The sequence below is a fragment of the Gobius niger genome (assembly GCF_951799975.1).
Source record: "Gobius niger genome assembly, chromosome: 20".
NCBI lineage: Eukaryota > Metazoa > Chordata > Actinopteri > Gobiiformes > Gobiidae > Gobius > Gobius niger.
This window is the reverse complement of record NC_136871.1, coordinates 21,921,068-21,941,840: the sequence shown is the minus strand read 5'-3', so window position 1 is coordinate 21,941,840 and position 20,773 is coordinate 21,921,068. Positions and strand designations below refer to the sequence as shown.

Here is a 20,773-nt window from a genome sequence, read left to right as displayed (position 1 = left end):
TGAACAAAAAAATAAATAAGAATAACATTATTTGATTATTTTTTGTCATTGTGAAATTGTAAGACGATAAAGAGGTTTCAACATGCTCCATCATAAAAATGAAAAGGAAACTGGGCTACACTTTATTTTTCACTACCTTGATACATTGTACTTAACTGATTATAGAACAATGTAATCTGCTTTGTAACAATCTGTAATAACTTGTAATTCATACATAACGGAATAATGTGTAGGGCCTGATAGATATGGATTTTTGGGATCCAATATGAAGGGGGTTGTCATGGCCGAAAGCCGATATATAGGCCGATATTTTATGTTATTTAATTTGATTATATTTATAAATTAAATAGCCTATTTAATTTATAAATTAAATAGCCTATAGTAAACATTTATTATTAGAGTAAAGATTTCAATCACATATCAAATAGAGGTCGACCAACATGGGTTTTTAAGACCGATGCCGAGTATTGGGGATTTTGATTGGCTGATGCTGATATGCACCGCTGATATTTTAGGCCACTTTTTTTTTTAAATGCCTCGTCTATAATCCTGTGTATGATGCTTCTAAGCGTGTCTCTGGCTATGTTTACATGGAGACCAGAAATCAGATCATAATCTGATTTTTGACGTGGCATGTAAACAGCGTAATCTGATAGAGATGATCTGATATTCATATACACTGAATTCTTTCTGATCCTTCCACAAACAGGGAAATACAGCAAAGAGGCCAAACTAATGTCACAAAGATTAAAGATATTATCAAAAGATTGAAAGGAAAAAGGAATGAAATAAGAAAGGTAATCCATGAAAAAATCTATCATTTGTTTGTGGAGAGAAATATGTGTTTCCAAAGGTGAGTGGTTAAGGGGTTGCACATATGACAGAATATTACTGCATCTACAACTCTGATTATTTACTGTTTAAATCATGAGCTCCCTTCTCTTCACCTACACCTTTTTAATCGATGTTGAAGCACAGTTTGCACTATTTGTATTTTGCTTTACTCCTACAATAACTAAAGAAAATAAGACATAGCTGACTCAGTTTGAACCCCAGACCTTTGAGTTTCTAAATCTGTGCTTGGATAGCAGTTTGACTCCAGGTCCAAATATGGAGGCGCAATCATTCTCCACCTGGTTCTTCAGGTGGGTCTGAGTGAAGGGAGGGGCAGGGAGATATTTCAGTCCAAATCTACTCTGGCTCATGTAGAACCTTGAGTTTTGGATTCTCAGATTTCTGAAGAGAAAGACAGCCGGGGCGCTAAATGAGCGGCATAGGGCTGATTTATTCAGGACATTTATGTTTTTTTTATGTTTGGGCTTAATGTTAGGGTTCGAGGTAGGGTCTTATTGCATTATGTACCTCGACTACTAATACATATTATACCATTTTGTATGTAGTACATACACACACAAGTTATTACACATTGTTACAGAGCACATTACATTGTACTGAATTTGGTAGGTACAATGTAACAGGGGTAGTAGAAAGCAAAGTGTTACCGCAAACTGTATTATTCCACTGAGCCTATAAATTGGTGTAACAGGTTAATGTTTACACCCAATATTATCAACATATTCAGCAAAATAATTATAATAATAATCAATCAACAGGAGTTGCCTCACAGGGCTTCTTGCTATTTTACCATCACATCAGTTTGACACTTAAAGTTAAGGTTAGTAAAATAGTTTGGATTTGGAGCATTTCACGTTATATAATGAATATAATACTCTGAAGCCAATGTTTTAGGCTTCAAACCATTACCAAGCGCATAAATGAATCCTGCGGGATTTGAACCGCTCACACTCTGGTCACAAGACAACCTGTTCTACTATCTGCACCACTGCTGTCCCATATGATGTATTTTATTATTATTATTATTATTATTATTTATGTATTTATTTATTTATTTATTTTTAATATATATCATTATTACTATTATCATCCAGAGGCTATGCATAACAAGGTGTCCAGGCCTGAACTGTAAATAGTTGACCAGCAGATGGCACTGTCTCTCAATAAATATAAACATTCTACTGTCATCCAGCAAGACAAAAAGTCCCTTCAAGTTTGTGAAAAAATGATGCATCTGGGTTGAACAACTACTTTCAAAACAATTATATGACTTAATTCATGTCTTTACTTTCATTTAACTTCATAATGTCAATAGATTTTATGCTGTATTCAAAATATTAAGAGTTTTGCTGTTATATTATTCCTTGCCACTCGGGATCCTGGAGAACACCTGATCGCTGACACAAGGTTAGATCCAGCGAGTGCTCCTACAAGTTGTCTATATTCTAAAGTGTTTATCTCCCGCTAACACAAAACTGACATGAAGTTAAATGTCTTCTTCTCTGTCAGCACATACGAAATAAGACTATATTTATTATATTCAATCTCACTCATGCGACCACAGGATATGTATTTTTTCAACAAGATAACAGTACCTCCAATAAATAACAAATATTTAAGGGATTCAAAAACAGAGCGGAATAGATTGTTGTGTGAACCTTGTTATTTATCTGAAGTCAAACATTTTTTGAAGAGATTCATTTTGTTAATTTCTTGGGTTATTTCTTTCAAAAGCAGTGAATCTCCCATTGCCACAAAGGCCCCTGCCCTCCATCTGAAGTTATGCTGTGAACATAATCTATTGAGCTCCCACTCTATGTGGATATTAAAGGTGATCTCATTTTCCTGTGTTAATGATGTCCCAGGACTTTCACCTGAATGAGAAGATGGCCCTGGAACAGATAGGAAATCAGCAACACGACAGACCCATGGAGCCTCTCCGAGAGCCCTCTGTCCTGCTCTAACACTCTGTCCTTCTCCCGCTCTGCAGCAGCTCCTCTGGGCTCCGGCTCCTGTCAGAAAGGCTCTTCTTCACACAGACCCACAGGTGCCAACCAATAGAAACTAACAAACACAAGGCCACGTGATGGTGCACAGCCAATGTCAGGCACCCTGAACCATGCACTTCCTGGAGGGAGAAGTACATTTGGAGAGCATGAATGTTGCTATTTTTAATATCTCTGGCAGAAAAAGAGAAGCAAAACACAGCCACTTGTGAAAAGCCTTAATATAACCCCAGACATGTGTGTGACTTAACATCACTAAAACACTTGCCCCACATACGTGCAAAACAAAGTCAAATGAACTGAACTATAATATCATCTTCATCTGCATAACACACTTATTCTAATGGCGAAGAGTGCTTTAATGCCAGAGTCTGCTTCGGGCTGCTGCCTCTTCCCCTCTGCTCTTATCACTCCATTTCCTTAAACTGCTCTGTGCTCACTCTGATGACACACAGTTTGCCCTTCTCTGAGAGACGTCTGTCACCAACAGGCCCTACCTCCAACCTCTGCAATAAGAGACATAACTATTCCATTAACAGGGCAGCTAGCTGTGTAGGTTATTAAGGGAGGGGCGAAAATCCGCTTTCAACCAATGCAAAAAACACAGATAACGTCACAGAATGAAATGAAGAGGATGGAGAACAAGGAGGTGAATAAATGGAAAAGCAGAGGGGGTGAGGGGAGGAGAGGCTCACAGTGAAGTTGACGATGCACAGGGAGAACAGCTGCGCTGCAGGGCGTTCAGGCTCCATCACTACTGCTATACTTCAAGTACATACATGCGTACACAATACCGCTAGTTACTCAAGTACTACATTATCACTTCACTTCAAATACACACATCAACGGCGACACACAAACACACCAAAACACTGTTTGTTCAAAGGTATTAAACAGTAGAGTTTAAATAGTTTCTAAATGTGCAATAATGAAATAATTCTACAACTATAAAGCCCCAAATAAAAGACGACTCTTCTCTTTTTTTCCAAGAAACAGGGGAAACTGTTGCTGCCTTTGGTCTGAATTCAGCTATTATCTATCGCCCAAGTACAATGTTCTTGCACTGCACACACTGATCTGCCTTTGCTGTGGAACGCACTTCCGGTACAGCCTCGAAACATCACTGAGTTGAGTGTTTTTAAATCACAGTTGAAGTCACATCTTTTCAGAAAAGCTTTCGATACATAGCCACCGACTCGACTGCTGTGTTTATGTGTTTTTGTATTTATTGTTGTCTACTGTGATGCTCTGGGCACCTTCTGGTCGTTGTTGGGCGCTATACAAATAAAATTTGATTGATTGATTGATTGATTGATTGATTGATTGATTGATTGATTGATTGATTGATTGATTGATTGATTGATTGATTGATTGATTGATTGATTGATTGATTGATTGATTGATTGATTGATTGATTGATTGATTGATTGGCATATCAATTATTACCAGTGTTGGGAAAGTTACTTTAAAATTGTTATATATTTTGTATTATTTGTTACAGTTTTAAAAATGTAATATGTTTGTATTACATATTACTGTTTAAAAAATGAAGTTGTGTTGCACTACTTTGAGTTACTTTTCAGTTACTTTTGGTAAAATAAAAAGTGAAAATAGTAATAATGCCATCTAGCAAAAGTGCAGTCAAATATATTTTTTCCTTCGCTATCCCCATTCTCCCAAGTTTTGTTTAGACGACATTACACCCAATTGCCGATCTTACACACCAGTACGCAACATGATCTGGTGTTGCATTATATTTTGGGAGAGTTTGGTAATTTTTCGTTTGTGCATCAACTTCCCCAACCCTTTAAATGCACTTGTAACATTGTAATGACTAATATATTCCCGTATTTTGTTTAAGTAATATGTTATATTCCTTAGTTACTGAAAAAAGTAATATATTTTTGTCATTTGTTAACAACATAAAGTGATCTAATGAGGCTTCAGTGTAAAGATCTCAATGACTTAGACCTTCATGGATCCAGCAGCTTTGTTACTCTGTTTTCAATTGAATGGCATTTCTCATGGTGACTACAGGTTTGTGCTTGTATAAATTTGGCTTATATATTGGTAAAAGACGAAGTCAAATTCAGTAACTTTTTCAAGAATAGATTAATATCATCTATCATTTGATGATGGATAAAACTGGACCCAATTTCTTTAACTTACTGCAATGTGTTCTTTTATGTTCCATGATGCCTATAGCTATAATAACCAAATAATATGATAATCCATAGGCCTAAAAATACCTTACAGGTGATCAAACATGGATGCGCAGCTACGATAGTGTTACCAAATACACACAGTACCTGGTGCAAGGTGAATAATTCAGGACAACTCTAGAAGACAGCATTATCCTTGGGCAGACGGTAAGCTGATACAGAAAGCCTTGTTGGTGCGTCGTCACCCTCTGAAAGACTCTTCTGTCCAGTCACTACAGGAGAAGAACCCAACGTGTGCTCTCCATGGCTCTCTAGGAGAAGAATAAGAGGGATTGGAAGCGCTTGCAAAGGTAGGAAATGAATTAATGCTATACTGCTTATCAAATCCCACACTAAATAACAACAGGATCTGAACGAGTTTCACTGCTTTCCACATTAAAACATGAATTTAAAGTCGCCGTTTCAAGATGTTTTGACTTATTCAGATTCATCTTTTCATTTATATATTGACTTTTATGTATTTTAAGCAATTGCCAAGGCCAGGGGTTGTGGATAAGGAGCATAAATTATAGCTACATTTTATAAATAACCGAAATCACATGATTCATTGTAGTAGTTTGCATTACTGTTTTTTGAATTGGGTCTTCAGGGGGTTACAGCTCTCAATTGTCCATTATTATTTCATGAGGGTGGGATACAACAATGTGCAGCGCAAGTGACCGAGAAACACTTCGAGCTTAGGATCCACTAAGACTCTTCTATTTTTTCCCATCAGCAGAGTAAAGCTGGGGGGTTCTTTTATATGTTTATGCTCTGATTCAGTGACCAAAAAATAGGCTGTAATAAGCGAAAGGTGTGTTGTCACATATTTGCATGTGTGTAAAGAGCAATCACGTTCCTCGAGATTTTTTTTTTTTTTTTACTAAGTTTGAAGAGATGATTGGCCTGCAAAGTTTGGGTTTCCAAATAGGTTGTCATGCAAAAGAGGTGAAGTTGTTTCTGCTAATGAGGGACAAGGTCTTGGTTCAAAACAAAACAAATACGGTGAGTGCATAACAAAAACTTGGTAGAAACACTTGGTAGGTAATTATCCATCCATCCATCCATCCATCCATCCATCCATCTATTTTCTTCCGCTTTATCCGGGGCCGGGTCGCTGAAGCAGCAGTCCGAGAAGAGATGCCCAGACTTTCCGATCCACCCACACCTCCACCAGCTGTTCTGGGGGGACCCCGAGGCAACGCCAGCTCAGAGACAGTCCCTCCAGCTTGTCCTGGGCCTTACACGAGGCCTCCTCCCAATAGGACATGCCCCATTGGGGACATGCCCTACATGCCACCTCCCGAGGGAACCGACCAGGAGGCATCCGGAACAGATGCCCAAGCCACCTCTACTCTGAGCCTCTCCCTGAGCTCCTCGCCCGATCTCCGCTTGTATCTGCGATCTTTTCTTTTCGGGCATTACCCAGATCTCATGACCATAGGTGAGGGTGGAAACTTAGATCGATTGGTAAATCTAGAGCTTTGCCCCCCGACTCAGCTCCTTCTTCACCACAACAGTCCGATACAGCGCCCGCATCACTGCTGCTGCTGCACCGATCCGTCTGTCGAACTCACGCTCCATCTGTGCCCCTCTCGTGAACAAGACCCCGAGATACTTCTGCTACTAGTCCTCCACTTGAGGCAAGGACTCCCCACTGACCTGAAGAGGGGAAGCCACCTTTTTCCGGTAGAGAACCATGGCCTCGGATTTGGAGGTGCTGATCCTCATCCCGATCGGACACCCTCCGGCCCCTGGCTGCGCCTAGAGATTCTGGCCAATAAATGCAATGAACAGAACCGGTGACAAAGGGCAGCCCTGGCGGAGACCAACACGCACCGGGAACAGGTCTGACTTACTGCCGACAATGCGAACCAAGCTCCTGCTGCGGTCATACAGGGAACGGACAGCCCTTAGCAAAGGGGCCCGGACCCCATACTCCCGGAGCACCCCCCACAGGGCACCACGAGGGACGCGGTCGAACACTTTCTGCAGATCCACAAAACACATGTGGACTGATTGGGTGAACTCCCATGAACCTCCGAGCACCCTATAGGCAATTATCATGACAGGATCATTATATATAGACTTATCGTTCAATAAATCACAGGTAAACAATACATTTTTGGCCTCAATATTTATCGTCAGTGCATTTATTTGCATTTCATCCCCATTTTTTGCATGTAATACTATTTTTTTCCCCAAAGTAAGTTGTGTTTAATTGTATTTCATGTTCAATGTGGGATATTTTAAGATTTAGACAATTAAAGAGATTAAGAGATACAATAATGTCTATCATTTCTGTTGCATCAAAATGTCTTTGATAATATCGTTTTCGCGATAGTTTCCTGCCTCAACATATCGGACTTTTGATTTTGACACCGTGACAGGCCTAAATGTAGGCCAGAAACAGAATAATCAAAAATAAGTTGTCTAGCAGTGGCCCTATTATATAATATTTGTAATTCAGCTCTCTAAAAAGGCTACACAGCCCTGAAAATCTTAAACTTAAAGGCTATTTCAGTGCACTGGCTAAGCCTGCACAATTAGCCACTGCATTGGGGAGAAAAGCATGTGATTGTGATCATAAGGAGGTCTGGCTCTGATTGGTGGTTTGAGTGACCTTCACGTGACTGAAGCATGGTGCACCTGATGTCTAGTTTAGAGGTAGCCTATAGATGATGCAAAATACAAACCCATGTGTTAAGTGGACGCTGACCCGTGAGGTGTGAGGGATGAGCTGGGGGTCTCTCCGATGCTACCCCACAGTTCTGCCCCTGCCCCGTGCGCTCACGCCGTGACGATATGCCTGGGACGAGGATGCTCTGTTGTCTGGTGCGCACTCTCCTGTCTCCTGTTGTCCACATAACCATGACGGAGCTGGACTGAGGCGCAGGATCTGGATGTGTCCTCAGGATTTTTACCCTGCTCTTTAAGATTGTACCACAGATTTTACCCCCTCCTCTTGTGGACGAGAGTGACCGAGTGAAGAAGACCGCGGCCGAACAGTGGAGTCTTCAGGAAAGGTACTCAACAAGGTCTGAAGTTAGCTTAGCCTAGCAGCCTTTTTCTCTGCGCTGAGAACATTGTGCTTTTAGTCATTCTTGTCAAACGACGGGCGATATAAATGGCCACTTTGCTCTCGATGCTGATGAGCTTCGCGGAGCTCTTTTGGAGGAGGGGGAGCTAATTACCGCGGAGAAGGGTGAAAAGAAACTGTCATTGCCGAGTTGACTGACGCCTTCCTACAATAAAGATGTCAGGTGGAGGATCGCATTGTATCTGACCAGCTCAGGGATTGGGATCGGATGTCAAGACATAGGTGTTTTACTGAGAGCGAGCCCGGAGACGCTGCCATCCCCCGGCTCAGAGGAGAGGAGGAGGAGAGGGGGGTTACGCATTACCTTGGTGGCGTCCAAGGAGAAATGTGAGGACGTCTGATGATGATGTTTCATTTGTCACGAATCGCTCATTGGAAATGCGCGCTTATCCTCGTCTTAGGAGCGCGTGGACACTGCCCATTCAGCTGTTCAGTGTGTGGGGAAAAGGCTTTTAATTTGCTTTGTTCTGTCGGTGTTTGCCGAGCGTCAGTCAGCTGCTTGTGAGCAGCACCACAGCCGCACAAAGGGGACGTGGGGCTGACTGTCGTGCGACTGTTCTCAAACATTGCAATATCAACACGTACATGTTTCTGTCTGTGGACACAAAGATAATTTCCAAGTCACCAGGGCTGTGTGACCTTTTGTGTTTGTTGCTGTGGGCCTGCTGCAGTTCAAGGACTCTCACTGATGACAGTGTGGAGTGATGCCTGACAGTGGCAGCTCAGCATTAGCCTTTTACACAACTCTGCTTTGTCATTTAGAGTGACCTGAATGTCATTTGTCCTGGTACTATAATGGCTCTGCTTGTGGCAGCCTCTCACATTGTTGTGCACACAGGAGAGTTGTCATGTAATTCTTTTAAGTACTAATTTGGACATTTGAATCAATGTGAATGCAATATGACAGTCACTAACAGATCTTCACATTTGTTTTCTCAGAGGCACATTATGCTGGCAGTCACTGAGGTTGAGACCCTGGTAACGTGCCAGCAGTTTGATCAGACAGCAGTGCTCCACTCTCACCCATCTCTGTGTCCCGGCGGGTCCATGCTGCTGGATGCCCCTCATCGAACCACACCCGCACCATGAGCGCCAACGGGCCCGCCCCAGACCCCACCTCTGCGGCCCCCGCGGTCCCGCCCACCTCAACCCCGGCGCCCGCGCCGGCCCCTCCGCCACCGCCGCCTGCACCTGCTGCCCCTGTGTCCAGCATCCTCCCAGTAGGTGCTCTGGCACAGAAGAAGAGGCAGCAGTATGCCAAAAGCAAGAAGCAGGGCAGTAACGCCAACAGCAGGCCGCCTCGAGCACTTTTCTGCCTCAACCTCAACAACCCCATACGCAGGGCCTGCATCAGCCTGGTGGAGTGGAAGTATCCTTTACACCTAAAACAGTTGAATAGCAATTTTGCAGTTCATACTCTGCAATGAGCACTGCTTTACTAAGCTACTCGTGCTTATCATATTTATAATGAAGATTCTCAATAGAATACATCTCTTTGTTTTCTCCTTAACATTTTCCTCCAGGCCATTTGATATCTTTATATTAATTGCTATTTTTGCCAACTGCATGGCCTTAGCTGTCTATGTCCCTTTCCCTGAAGATGATTCCAACTCCACTAACCACGACCTGGTGAGTAACATTTCTCTTGTCTCCCAGAGACTGCTTTGTGTTCTTCTGTGCCAAAAGAACAGTTATGAAAATAACATAATAATAAATAATAAGATATTGTAGCTGATGTCACATCAAGACAAATCTTTGAATCACACGTTCCTCAGATTAATATGTTTGTTACTAAGTCTTTCTAAAACTCGTGTCTGTAAACTGTACTCATGAGCGCTTTGTCGTATCTGGTCTTCCAGTTTCCTCTTGACAGCCGTCCTCTGTGGTGATTTATCATGCCTTTACATTTTCTGTACTTTTTATTCAGTTTTCTATTTTTAGATTTTCTTGTTACTGCACCACTTTCTTGCTACTGCATCTTTTGCATTATGTCTTAGTGATGGATTATGGGTGATGTAGTGTGGTAAGCATTGTTCCACAGCTGAGGATGAGTGCACTCTTCAAAAAGCCAGACAAATACTTTGAATATGGCAGATCCAGCTGTTATCGTATTCTGTGCAACTTTCATAATGTCTGTTGATGTTGTTGATGGTAAGAGAAATGTTCATGAACTCACATATTTTATCAGTTGTAGACCTGTGTTGTAGTGAAGAGGAAAGGTATTCTGCTTTGGTCGACCTCTGGAGGGTGACCTCAGGGTGTTTGTTTACACTGTGCCACATCAGGCGAATGTAGGACATTGTGGATGTTACACGGCCTCATATAAGGAGTATAATGTATGCTGTCATCTTAGCTTACTGTTTCAGTGTATTAGGTTGCACTTGTAGCCGTAAACACTAACATTCACTCATCGCTCACATTCCATATAGGGGAAGGAATCAATTTTCTTTCACTTAAATGAAACCTGCTCCCACTTTTGCAGTTAAAACTTTATCATTCATTAATTTCCTACTTGGTTGCTTTATCTTTGTGAATACACTTCAGATGAATTAGGAATAGGGGAACAGCTTAATCATTCACTTTGTGATACAAGAGCCAACTATGGCACTAATGTGGTCAAGGACATTGTTTTTCAGAAAAGTACATAAGCCACCAAAAATATTTACTGTGAATTTTTTTCCACCAACGATGCATACACGGTCCCAAGTTCAGTTTAGTTTATTTATTTGAACAGGGACAATGTACAATATACATATACCTGTACCAGGTTGTAGCACTTTCCACTAATTTCCCCCTGCAGTCCCTGGGCACGCTGAAGTGTCAGGTCAGAGTCCTGAAATGATATTTTTGTTTCCCTTTTTAACTAGTATATTATTGAAAGTTGACCTCAGCCCATTACAGTTCATCTTTTGTTCAAACTTGGCTTCCTTTTGTCTCAGGACCAAAAACCTCTGTTTGGGACCTGCTTGATTCAAAAGACCATAATAAGCCCGAGGTTATACACTTTGTCACTTTTAAGAAATTTGATACACATTATCCAGACGAGAAGATAAGACCTAAATTGCATTATTGGGTCTGATGTTTGTATGTTTTCAAAGATGAGAAATTTTATTGGCCAAATTATTTATTATTTATTATTTATTCGTGGTTAATGGAGTTTTTCACAAGAGTAGGACTTCATACAAATTGAGAACACTTTTGGCCTAAGCTTCACTTGAACATGAACTGGTAAAGATGGCAGCAATGTTTTATTTTATTTATTTTTTAAATCATTTGCTGACATTTATTACGAGACATTCACCTGTGGTTTTGTTGTTTTGTGTTTTGGGCTCTTCACACATGATTAAATGTGTCTATACTAGACAGGGACTGTGTTTTCTGTACACTGTGGTTTGCCCATTTACAGTTGGTTGCTGATGCAAATCCTCATGTGGTTGACTTTTTACAATACAGAGTGGCATAATCCCTCTTCACCACAATTATTTGAGCAGCACTAATGCATTTTACATGGTCAATGAGCAAGATCATTAACTGGAGATGCACCACTAATTATTGCATACACCACACCAAACATATTCACTTTTCTACTGTTTACTAAACTGACACATTTTCTCCTGAGGTTTGCTATGCCAAAAAGTATAAAATATTTGCATTTTTCCATATGTAATGAGAAGAGTAATAATCCTCCTTTAATGTATTGTAGAAATATTTTTCTTGCATTCGCGTTATTTATTTGAATGTTGGATTTCCCCTTTAGTGTGGACACCTATTGTTCAGATCATAGCTTTAATTCTGCTGCACCAACATGAAATTTCCCTATTCCATATTTTCAGCAGATTTTGAACAAAAGATGCACTGTGGGGCAGGTGTGCCGACTTGGCCCCGGTCCTTGTGTTGTAGTCACTGGAGAAGCGTGAGAGAGAGAAAACGCTGAGCAGGTTTTTGTAGCGTATAAAGTAAAGCTGTAGTGGATACTGCCATTTCACAGCCCTGCGCTCTGCTGCACTGGGTTGGGCTGTCGACCGATATAGGTGAAGAGAGGGGTCTCGTGTGTAATCCAGGGATTAATGTTATCACAAGGAAACTAACCAGGCTGCTCTTTCTACACGGATATAGTTGAACGTTGTATGTAATCAAGACATGTACAATGTGTGCTGTTCTTCTAACCAAGACAGCCACATACAATAAAGAAGCCAGTTGACTGGGTTGCACACTTAGGAACAGGCCACCGTTTTTCAATACTGAGATATGTTCTTACCTGAGTTTAGACGAGTTGATGCACACCTGTCTGTTTTTTGCGCGTGCGCTCAGTCACTTTGATGAAGCTGAAGTGCTCCTAAGTTGTTATTATGCCTTACAAAATAGTTCCCCTTTGTAACCACTTAGAAAATCGACATGTTTATTTTTGTGTGACTATACTTGGATCGTGTAACTACTCACATAACCGTATTTAAATAGGGGAAACATGGAAGAGCTTGGTCGGTTCTAATTTCTCCTCCATTTGGCCCCATAGAGGAGAGGAGAGGCTAAATGCTGGCAACATCTTTAGTCTTTTTGCGTGACTTAGGGCACGCACAAAGACCAGAGAGGTACGCTTCAACTCGTCTAAGCTCAGCTAAGAACATATCTCAGTATGGAAAAAACAGTGGCCTGTTCCTTTAATATTTAATTGTCTCTATGGGAGTGTCACAGTTTATAAAATATATCAAAGATAATGTATAAATATTGATCATTATTTGCTTGGAATAACATCCACAAATCTGCTAAACATTTTGGCTGTTTTTGACTCACAACAATGGTGCTCATGTGCTGGAATAATAACACCACATTTTGATAGCCTAGTCCAGTGCCGTGCCCACACGCTCACACACAGATGCCAAGGCGGCCTTTCCCTGCCCCCTGCCCTGAGTCTACCTGTGGACACACACAGAAGGCAGCGCAAATTGCACCAAACTTTGAACTTCACCACTGCATGTAGTGTAGAAACATTGCTCTGTTATAACATAATATAAAGCACCGATATTGGCGCAGTCACTCGCCCCAGACGGCGTCATAATACCATCGCTGACTCCTGCAAACTTCACATTCATTCTGTGGTCCTCCAGTCTGTACTGTTAGAATCTCCTTAATCCCTGTTCAAGCCCTGTGTCCTTCAGTTTTCAAAGCTGCATATTCCAGCGACCGGCCGGTGTGTGGATGAGCCCCGGGTGATGTGTTTGCTTTGTGGGCTGAAAGTCCAGACAAGCCCCTGTTCTGGGTAACGCAATGATCCAGGCTCGGACCATTCCAAACGAAGTCCATGTTAAAAAACAACAACAACAAAAACAATAGGGTTAGCAAACATTTAAGACACATTTCTAGATTGCACCAAATTTTGCACATTTCTAGATTCAGCCATTGAAGGCTAATAAGAAAAGTTATATCCGTTGGTTTCGCTGGCCGCGTCATTTCAAACAGAGCTCGCTGGCTTTCACTGTGATCGATTAGCAGCAGCTTCTTCCAATGAAATGCGTTAACGTCTCCTTACTCCCACCTCACATTCAATCCGGTTAAGGTCCGGTACGGCCTCCGCGATCTTAGAAAGTCATTTAGACCAATGTTGTACTCTCACACTACTCCGTGAAGTCCGGGACCTGTTACCGAGGCCTTCCGGCAGCAACAGAAAGAAGTTTTATTGGGCCGGAGACCAGAGCCCCTGCGGATCAAGCTGATGGAGGAAAGACGATCCGCTGTATTTCAAAATAAATCGGTCTGCTCACTAATCGATTATTGAAATAGTTGTCAACTATTTTAGTAATTGATTAATCGTTTTCTAGTAAACACAGTGGCCAGCGGAGCAGCACAGTGTCAGCCGGACTCACTATAAGTGGTAGTTTGGGGCAAACCCAAACTGGATCAGGACCGAACCTGGACCGTAGTTAATGTGAGCCGTCATTCAAGCAGACCCTCGAGACATGTAAACCCATTCCTCTGATTGGCTGGAGGGTCCGCTTATATACGCTGTATTCATCTGTAGTTTTGTCATGGAGGAAAGCTGGCAGAAGTGAGGCCAAGGCATAGAGCTCTCCACTCTTTGCAACAAAGGCCAAACAAATCTGATTGGATGACAATATGTTATTATATTTAAAATAATACTAGGATTGTTTAGGCGAGCAGAGAAGGGTTTGCAGGTCTTGACAGTGCGTCACTGGCATAGTCACCATAGTCCCTAAGTGCTGACTGAGGAGAAGTTTCTGAATATAGAATCGAAATGTCCTCAACGCAATAAACTCAGTCCAGTCGACAATATTTGCAATTCTCTACTACAATACTTGGCTGACTGAAAGTTTACACAATCATTCAACAGAGAGGATGTTAATCTTTGTTCCTGTTTTGTCTCGTGTAATTCAACCCAGCCATTTCAGAGATTTTAAACATCTTTTCTCCGCTTCCTTATGGACAATGTTTGCTAATGTGACAGATCTCTAGGGCACAGCTTTCAGTTTATAATATTCCATCCCAAACTTTACCTCCTCAGGCAGAAGGCCAAATCTTTGGGTCCCTCTCCACCACCAACGGGCACAAATAGCAAGTGTACACACTCATACTTAATGTGCAATTAAACAGACCCCTGTCCCCTTTTAGCCTCTTCCTGGTTTAGTCATTTCACTGCAGCGGGACGTAGGACGGACACAGCGCAGGACGCACGTGACTGTCCCTCACAGCCACCTTGTCTTAAGGACAGACAAGAGACTGGCCCCTCTGCCTTTGCTTTAAGGTCAATGATGACTTATCTGTGTGAGACTCAAATCCCCGGCAGCTCTTACTAAAGGTACATGAGCAAAACAATGACCTTTTCACAGTGATTCATGTCTGATCCATAGTAAAGAAATTGCATCTGGTATCCTGTAGTGTTTGTCATTGTTGTTGCATAATGGTAAGGACAGGGCTATATAATTATAGTGCAAGGGGACGAAAAGCACCACCATGTACTGTACTTGCTGTAATAGGTCACACAGAGTTTTGATCGCTTTCATTTTAGCCAGTTTTTATTTTAGCAAATCTTTTATTGTTATAATTGACTCAGAGTGGGTTCAATGTTGTATTCATATGTCCCATGTTATTATGTTGAAGTCTGATTGAAAATGTTCAAACTATTGTTATTCAGGCTAATATTGAGGTTGCACTTCTGTGTCATGAGCAACAAAAGGGAACTTTCATAGGGTCTGAATACCTTTGTCGCAATTAGATTTTAGTTTTTTCTTTTCTGCATATATTTTTTAACTCTCTATTTTAAATGTATTAATAAACGGTGGGTTCTTTACCATACAAAAAGATATATTACTATAAATGTGTTATTATATAAAAAAGATAAATATTGTTATAGTTTTAGCCCGTATCATGAATTGAGAAATCATTCAAAGCAGACACACTGAACCCACAGTGCGGGGGTGCCACAAATGAGCAGTGGGAAACAACGATGCCATGTGTGATGCAGATACAGACTACAAACCAAGTGCCAAAGTTGTGACTTGCAGCCAGTGCCTGTTGCCTGCTCACTGTTAGAGCATGCTGCGGTCTGACATCCAGCTACAGAGGCTTCAGAGGCTGCACTGGCTTCTGTCACGGACGATCACCGAGAGGAGCCGGGAAATGAGTGGAGCGGCTCAGTGGGATCTGCCAGGGCCTTTGAGCTGGACCTTCATTTACAATCACCACTTAACCGGATATTAGTGAGTGAGTTCAGGTCACGGTTGCTGTCTTTGTTTAGGCTTTGCACAATTCAGACTTTTGTAAAAGGAACTGTTTTTACATATGGATACAAGGACCTTAAAGTTTGACACCACAGTGCAAAAATGTTTTAAGGCATATTTATATAGTAGTATTTAGTGAACTCTTTTATGTGCACTGGGCCCAAAGCCTTTAAAATATTGTAGATAATAGTTTTACACTTTTGCCAGAATGCCTTTGCTAAATATATATAAGACCATTCAAAACTATTCGGAAAAAACAGCGAAGTATAGATACTTGCAAATAGGTTTAGGTTTAGTATTGATTATTTTGACAACTCTTCTTTAAGGGATATTTAAGGGATAAGTGCCTCCGGGAAACCTGTGAGGAGCATTGGGTGACAGCAGTGCAGGCCATCGAACGGAATGGAAGTTTATTTGCATAGCACTTTTCACATGGCACAAGTCACCCAAAGCACTTCACACAGATGTGTTCTTCATTCACTTCACACACAGTGGTGGTAAACTATGTATAAAGCTTAAGTTTCCCAACGGTCTCTCTGACCACCACCATTCGTACACACAGCATCATTCATATTGTACATGTTCTTCGTGCTGTTAATACAGTCCTGCTCAGTACAATATTGTTTGTAAAACTGAACGACTGCTGTTGCTTATTCCCAATAACTTTCAAAGCTTTTAAGCATGATTCCACATGTGTGACTGGGACCATGTTTTCATTACACCTGGTAAAGTGACAAGATCTCGTATGTATTCAGTATGGAGCGACATTGTATGAAGAACGTCTTTTGTGTGCCACTGTACATGGATCTTTATTCTTCTTAATTATTAGAATTATTAAATAAGCCATCAGGTAGTCTTGAAATTGTGCATAGATTAGCGATGTAAAAAAGAGCACATTCAAATCCAACAGTGTGTGCTTGAACTGCTGTCCTCCTGTGATGACAAGTATGTCCATGAATGGCAGGTCATATGCCAGAGCTTGGCCTCCTGTGGAAGTGTGAATCTTTACATGTGTGAGGGGGGCGCTTGGCTGCCTGTGTGTTACGGCTGGCACCAGTAGCTTCCCGTGGAGAAGATGGAGGGAGGATGTGTTTAGTCACTTAACCTAACTGCTCATTTGGGCCTCACGCTCCTCGCCTGCTAATGCCACTGTGTAATTTACTGTGGATCTGTGGCTTAAATATAATGGCACAGCAATTTACTTCTGCCACTACAATGTGGATTTACAACTCCTGCAGCTGCAATATCAGTGTTGTGAATAGAAATGTCAAATGCTTCTGCACAATCTAACCAAAGACAAATTTCCACCTCGCTGGACAATAAAGTTAAATCTAATCTAATCCAATCTAATCTAAATTTTTATTGCAATCAGCCAAATTGTGCATACATCGTTGGCATTCAGGTGATATAATGTGTTTGGATACAACAAAAACCCGGGAATGACTGACTTGCTGAACTCTTCAAACCGAATAAGCATTTAATTATATATGCATTGATATTATTAGCAAGTTAATTTGGCGTAGGTTAGGACGCTCTTTCTGAACCAACTCTGTATCTTGTATACAAGTCTTTATCTATTATTGTACATTTCCGTATGTACATATGCAGTATGGAGTGAGGAAGCTCTGAGCAGTGCTGCTCTGGCTGGATGTTACTGACTGATGCATTGGGACAGTCAAAGGGACAGGATGGAGCGGTGGATAGAAGGATAGAAAGAAGGGGGATGGAGGTGCAGCAGGAAGACAAGCGACATGCTCCTCTATGCATGTCTTTGCTCACAGCGAAAACAACAGGATTCAAAATGACAAAGAAACATCTACATGGCAGTGAAGATTTAGTTTCTTGCTCTTTTTTTTTTTGGTTCTTTCTGCAGGTTTTGTGCAACACATACCTGTATATCTAACTGTAGTTGTTGTTGTGGAAGCGATTAGATTCATGTATATTTCCCGCAAGTCAAGATTTGCCCACTGTGCACATTTTAAACACATCTAAGAGCGTCAACCTTTGAGAGAGGACTGAAACATTAACCGAACCACCAACACAAGAATCACATGCATTTCAGATGTGTGTGGTCTAAAGTACAAGTAGCAAGTTTCACGCACAGTTCTAATTAATCTCCCCAGTGGCACAGGATATGTTATTGCTTGCATAGAACATTTGACTGCGAAATAATAATATTTGCGGCCGTTTCAACCTTTGAAATGGTGATATCTCCTGCTCAAGTGTTGGTAGTATTACTTCATGTGCAGTGCTGTGGTCACATCAAACATGGTGTCAGTGACTCATGGCTCCTGAGTCACAGTTCGGCCCTAACACGCACCCACAGCACTCAGGTGGCCGTGCTCTAAGTGATGAAAGGGAAGGATCTCTCTGTAAAATGATTTATTATAAAACAGCATGAAGCATTTTATGGCATGATGCTCAGTGTCTTAAGTCATTGCATATTGTGTAATTTTATGGTCCTGTCTTTGCTCTGGATTCCAGCTTTAAGTGGATGGAAACTGTCAGTCCCAGCTCTTCGTAACGTAATGTTTTTCAGTGGCTAATTAATTAAGCTTTTTGATTTATGTTACCGTTTTTATTATGTGTTCTGGAAAGTAGACTGTCTGTTTCGTCTTCTTTTGATTTCCAGTGGCGGCTGGCATTCAGCGAACGGATGTTTGTTTCATCTGTGGCATCTCATAAATGGTCTGCTGGGAATATTTCAATGTTTACCCTTATTTTCAAGAAACTAGCTTGCATTATTATTTTTTCATTGAAATGCAGAGCTTGGGATTGTGTCATCAAAACTGCTAGGAGTTTTGGCGCATGTAATAAGCCGATGTAGATTTTAAAAGAACAGGCCGCTGTTTTTCCATACTGAGATATGTTCTTACCTGAGCTTAGACGAGTTGAGACGTACGTTTTCCCTTTTTAAATACGGTGACGTGAGTAGTTACACGATCAAAGTACATGTTTAGACAAGACATGTTTTATTTTGTGTAACTATACTTGGATCGTGTAACTTTTCACGTAACCGTATTTAAATAGGGAAACGTGGAAGAGCTTGGTCGCTTCTAACTTCACCCCCGTTTGGCCCCATAGAGGAGAGGAGGAGAGGCTAAATGCTAACAACATCTTTGGTCTTTTTTGCGTAACTGAGCGCACGCACAAAGACCAGACAGGTACGCATCAAGTCGTCTAAGCTCATGTAAGAACATAACTATCTCAGTGTGGAATACTGTAGCCTGTCCCTTTAATATGTCAGCTAGTTCACATGAAAATATCCAGACACAAAGCTGCCATAAATGCAGTGGATATTTCACCGAACATTCCATTTTCTTCGTTTGATCCCCATTTAGCATTTACTTTTTACAACTATGATGACATAGTTGCATTTGTTTTAGCTGCATTACTGTTCTGCCATCACAAGCTGAGGCCATTACTTTTAGTGGCAGCATCGAGGACAGGGCCAAACCTCCCTCAATAATTAAACAAACAACATCAAGGAGCTCAGTTTGTTTAATCTCTGAACTCCCGAGTGTCCTGCTTTATCTTTCGATCAGTTGGAGGGATTGAGGATTGCCTTGTTTAGCCATCTCTGTAATCTATTTAATTATTTATAAAATATCTGATAAAGTTTAGCTTGGTTTGTGATATGCCTTTTTTGTGTCCGATGTCCGAGAGCTGAATATGTAGTGGCACACATGCAGAATCATCGAAGCACACACTTAAGATGCACGGTTCGCTTTATTGCTATCCATAAGATCCTCACTGACTCCAGCAGAAACACCATGTGACCCACGTAGGGAAGGACGTTAAGTACAGTAATTCTGTCCTATCACTGCGATGAGTCATAGATATTTATTATGGTTCCCAAAGGCCGTGTGCACTAGCCGAAGCGCTCTCCTCTCTCTTCCCATTTTTCTATTTCCGCTGCTCTGCTCAGGCTTTACTTCGCTGATGACTGAATAAATTGGTGGTTAATTGAAAGGGGACGGTTATCATTTCCCATTATGTTAAACACATTTTCTCTCACCGGGAAGTTGCGATTTGCACGAATGAACTCTTGTCATGCTATTGTCGTTTTAGATTTGCATTTTGCCTAGTTACTCGTTCACTCTCACTTCTCACTTTGGTCAACTGTGTGTGATGCAGTCGCTCGGATTGTGGTCCCGAATATTTTGAAACTCTCTTGTGTGCGCACTAGGAGTGTGACGAATATATCAATTTTCCGATATATTGCAGGACGATACTTTTTTTCCCTATATCGATGCTTTTGATGACATCATGCATATTAATGAGGCAGCAGTGCTGTTTTCACCAATGGCCACTGGTTGCTCTGCTTCGAGACCACGACACTAGGGACACATTGGTCTGCCATTGCTGTAGTACATCCATATAGCTGTTAGTCCCCATTACAAAGCATTGCACTTTAGACAAGTTAAAAACAACTTTGAAGCCTGGTTTATAATTTTCCTTAACTTCCTACAGCTACGTATTCCTCCTGTGAAAACGTTGTGTTATTTACAATGGCTGTTTTTTGTAAGAAATATTTTAGAAGTCTTGTATACTAATGAGGGTCGGACTTTGATTAACAGGTCGTTAGCATTAGAGCTAATGGCGTGGGCGTGGCCAAGACCGAACAACGTGCACTGCAAGGGCCGAATCTACTTTGAAGATCCCGCCCTTTTGCCCTTTTTAGGAATATCCAGGGTAGGAGGAGTCTGTTAATCCGCAATGATTTGAACGTAGTTATTATGAGGAGGTTTTTTTTTTGTTTTTTTTGCAGTCTGTGGTTTTCACAGTCAATAGAGACCAATAATGATCAAGAATTCAGCACCTCTAAAATTTTAAGCACTTGGACCAAACACTCACACAGATGTAGGACTGTGGTTT

At 41.3% G+C, this 20,773-nt stretch overlaps 1 protein-coding gene across 7 annotated transcripts in view; it reads left to right on the top strand.

The window, feature by feature from the left end:
- The first annotated feature begins 7,694 nt into the window (after positions 1–7,694).
- Positions 7,695–20,773, top strand: part of cacna1da (calcium channel, voltage-dependent, L type, alpha 1D subunit, a) — a 50,292-nt gene continuing 37,213 nt past the window's right edge. For all 7 annotated transcript variants that reach the window (XM_079578795.1, XM_079578793.1, XM_079578796.1 and 4 more), the window contains exons 1-3: positions 7,695–8,088; positions 9,102–9,531; positions 9,686–9,791. In XM_079578795.1, the coding sequence (XP_079434921.1) occupies positions 9,248–9,531; positions 9,686–9,791 (390 nt within the window). In that variant the 5' untranslated portion in view covers positions 7,695–8,088; positions 9,102–9,247. The remainder of the gene's footprint in view (positions 8,089–9,101; positions 9,532–9,685; positions 9,792–20,773) is intronic.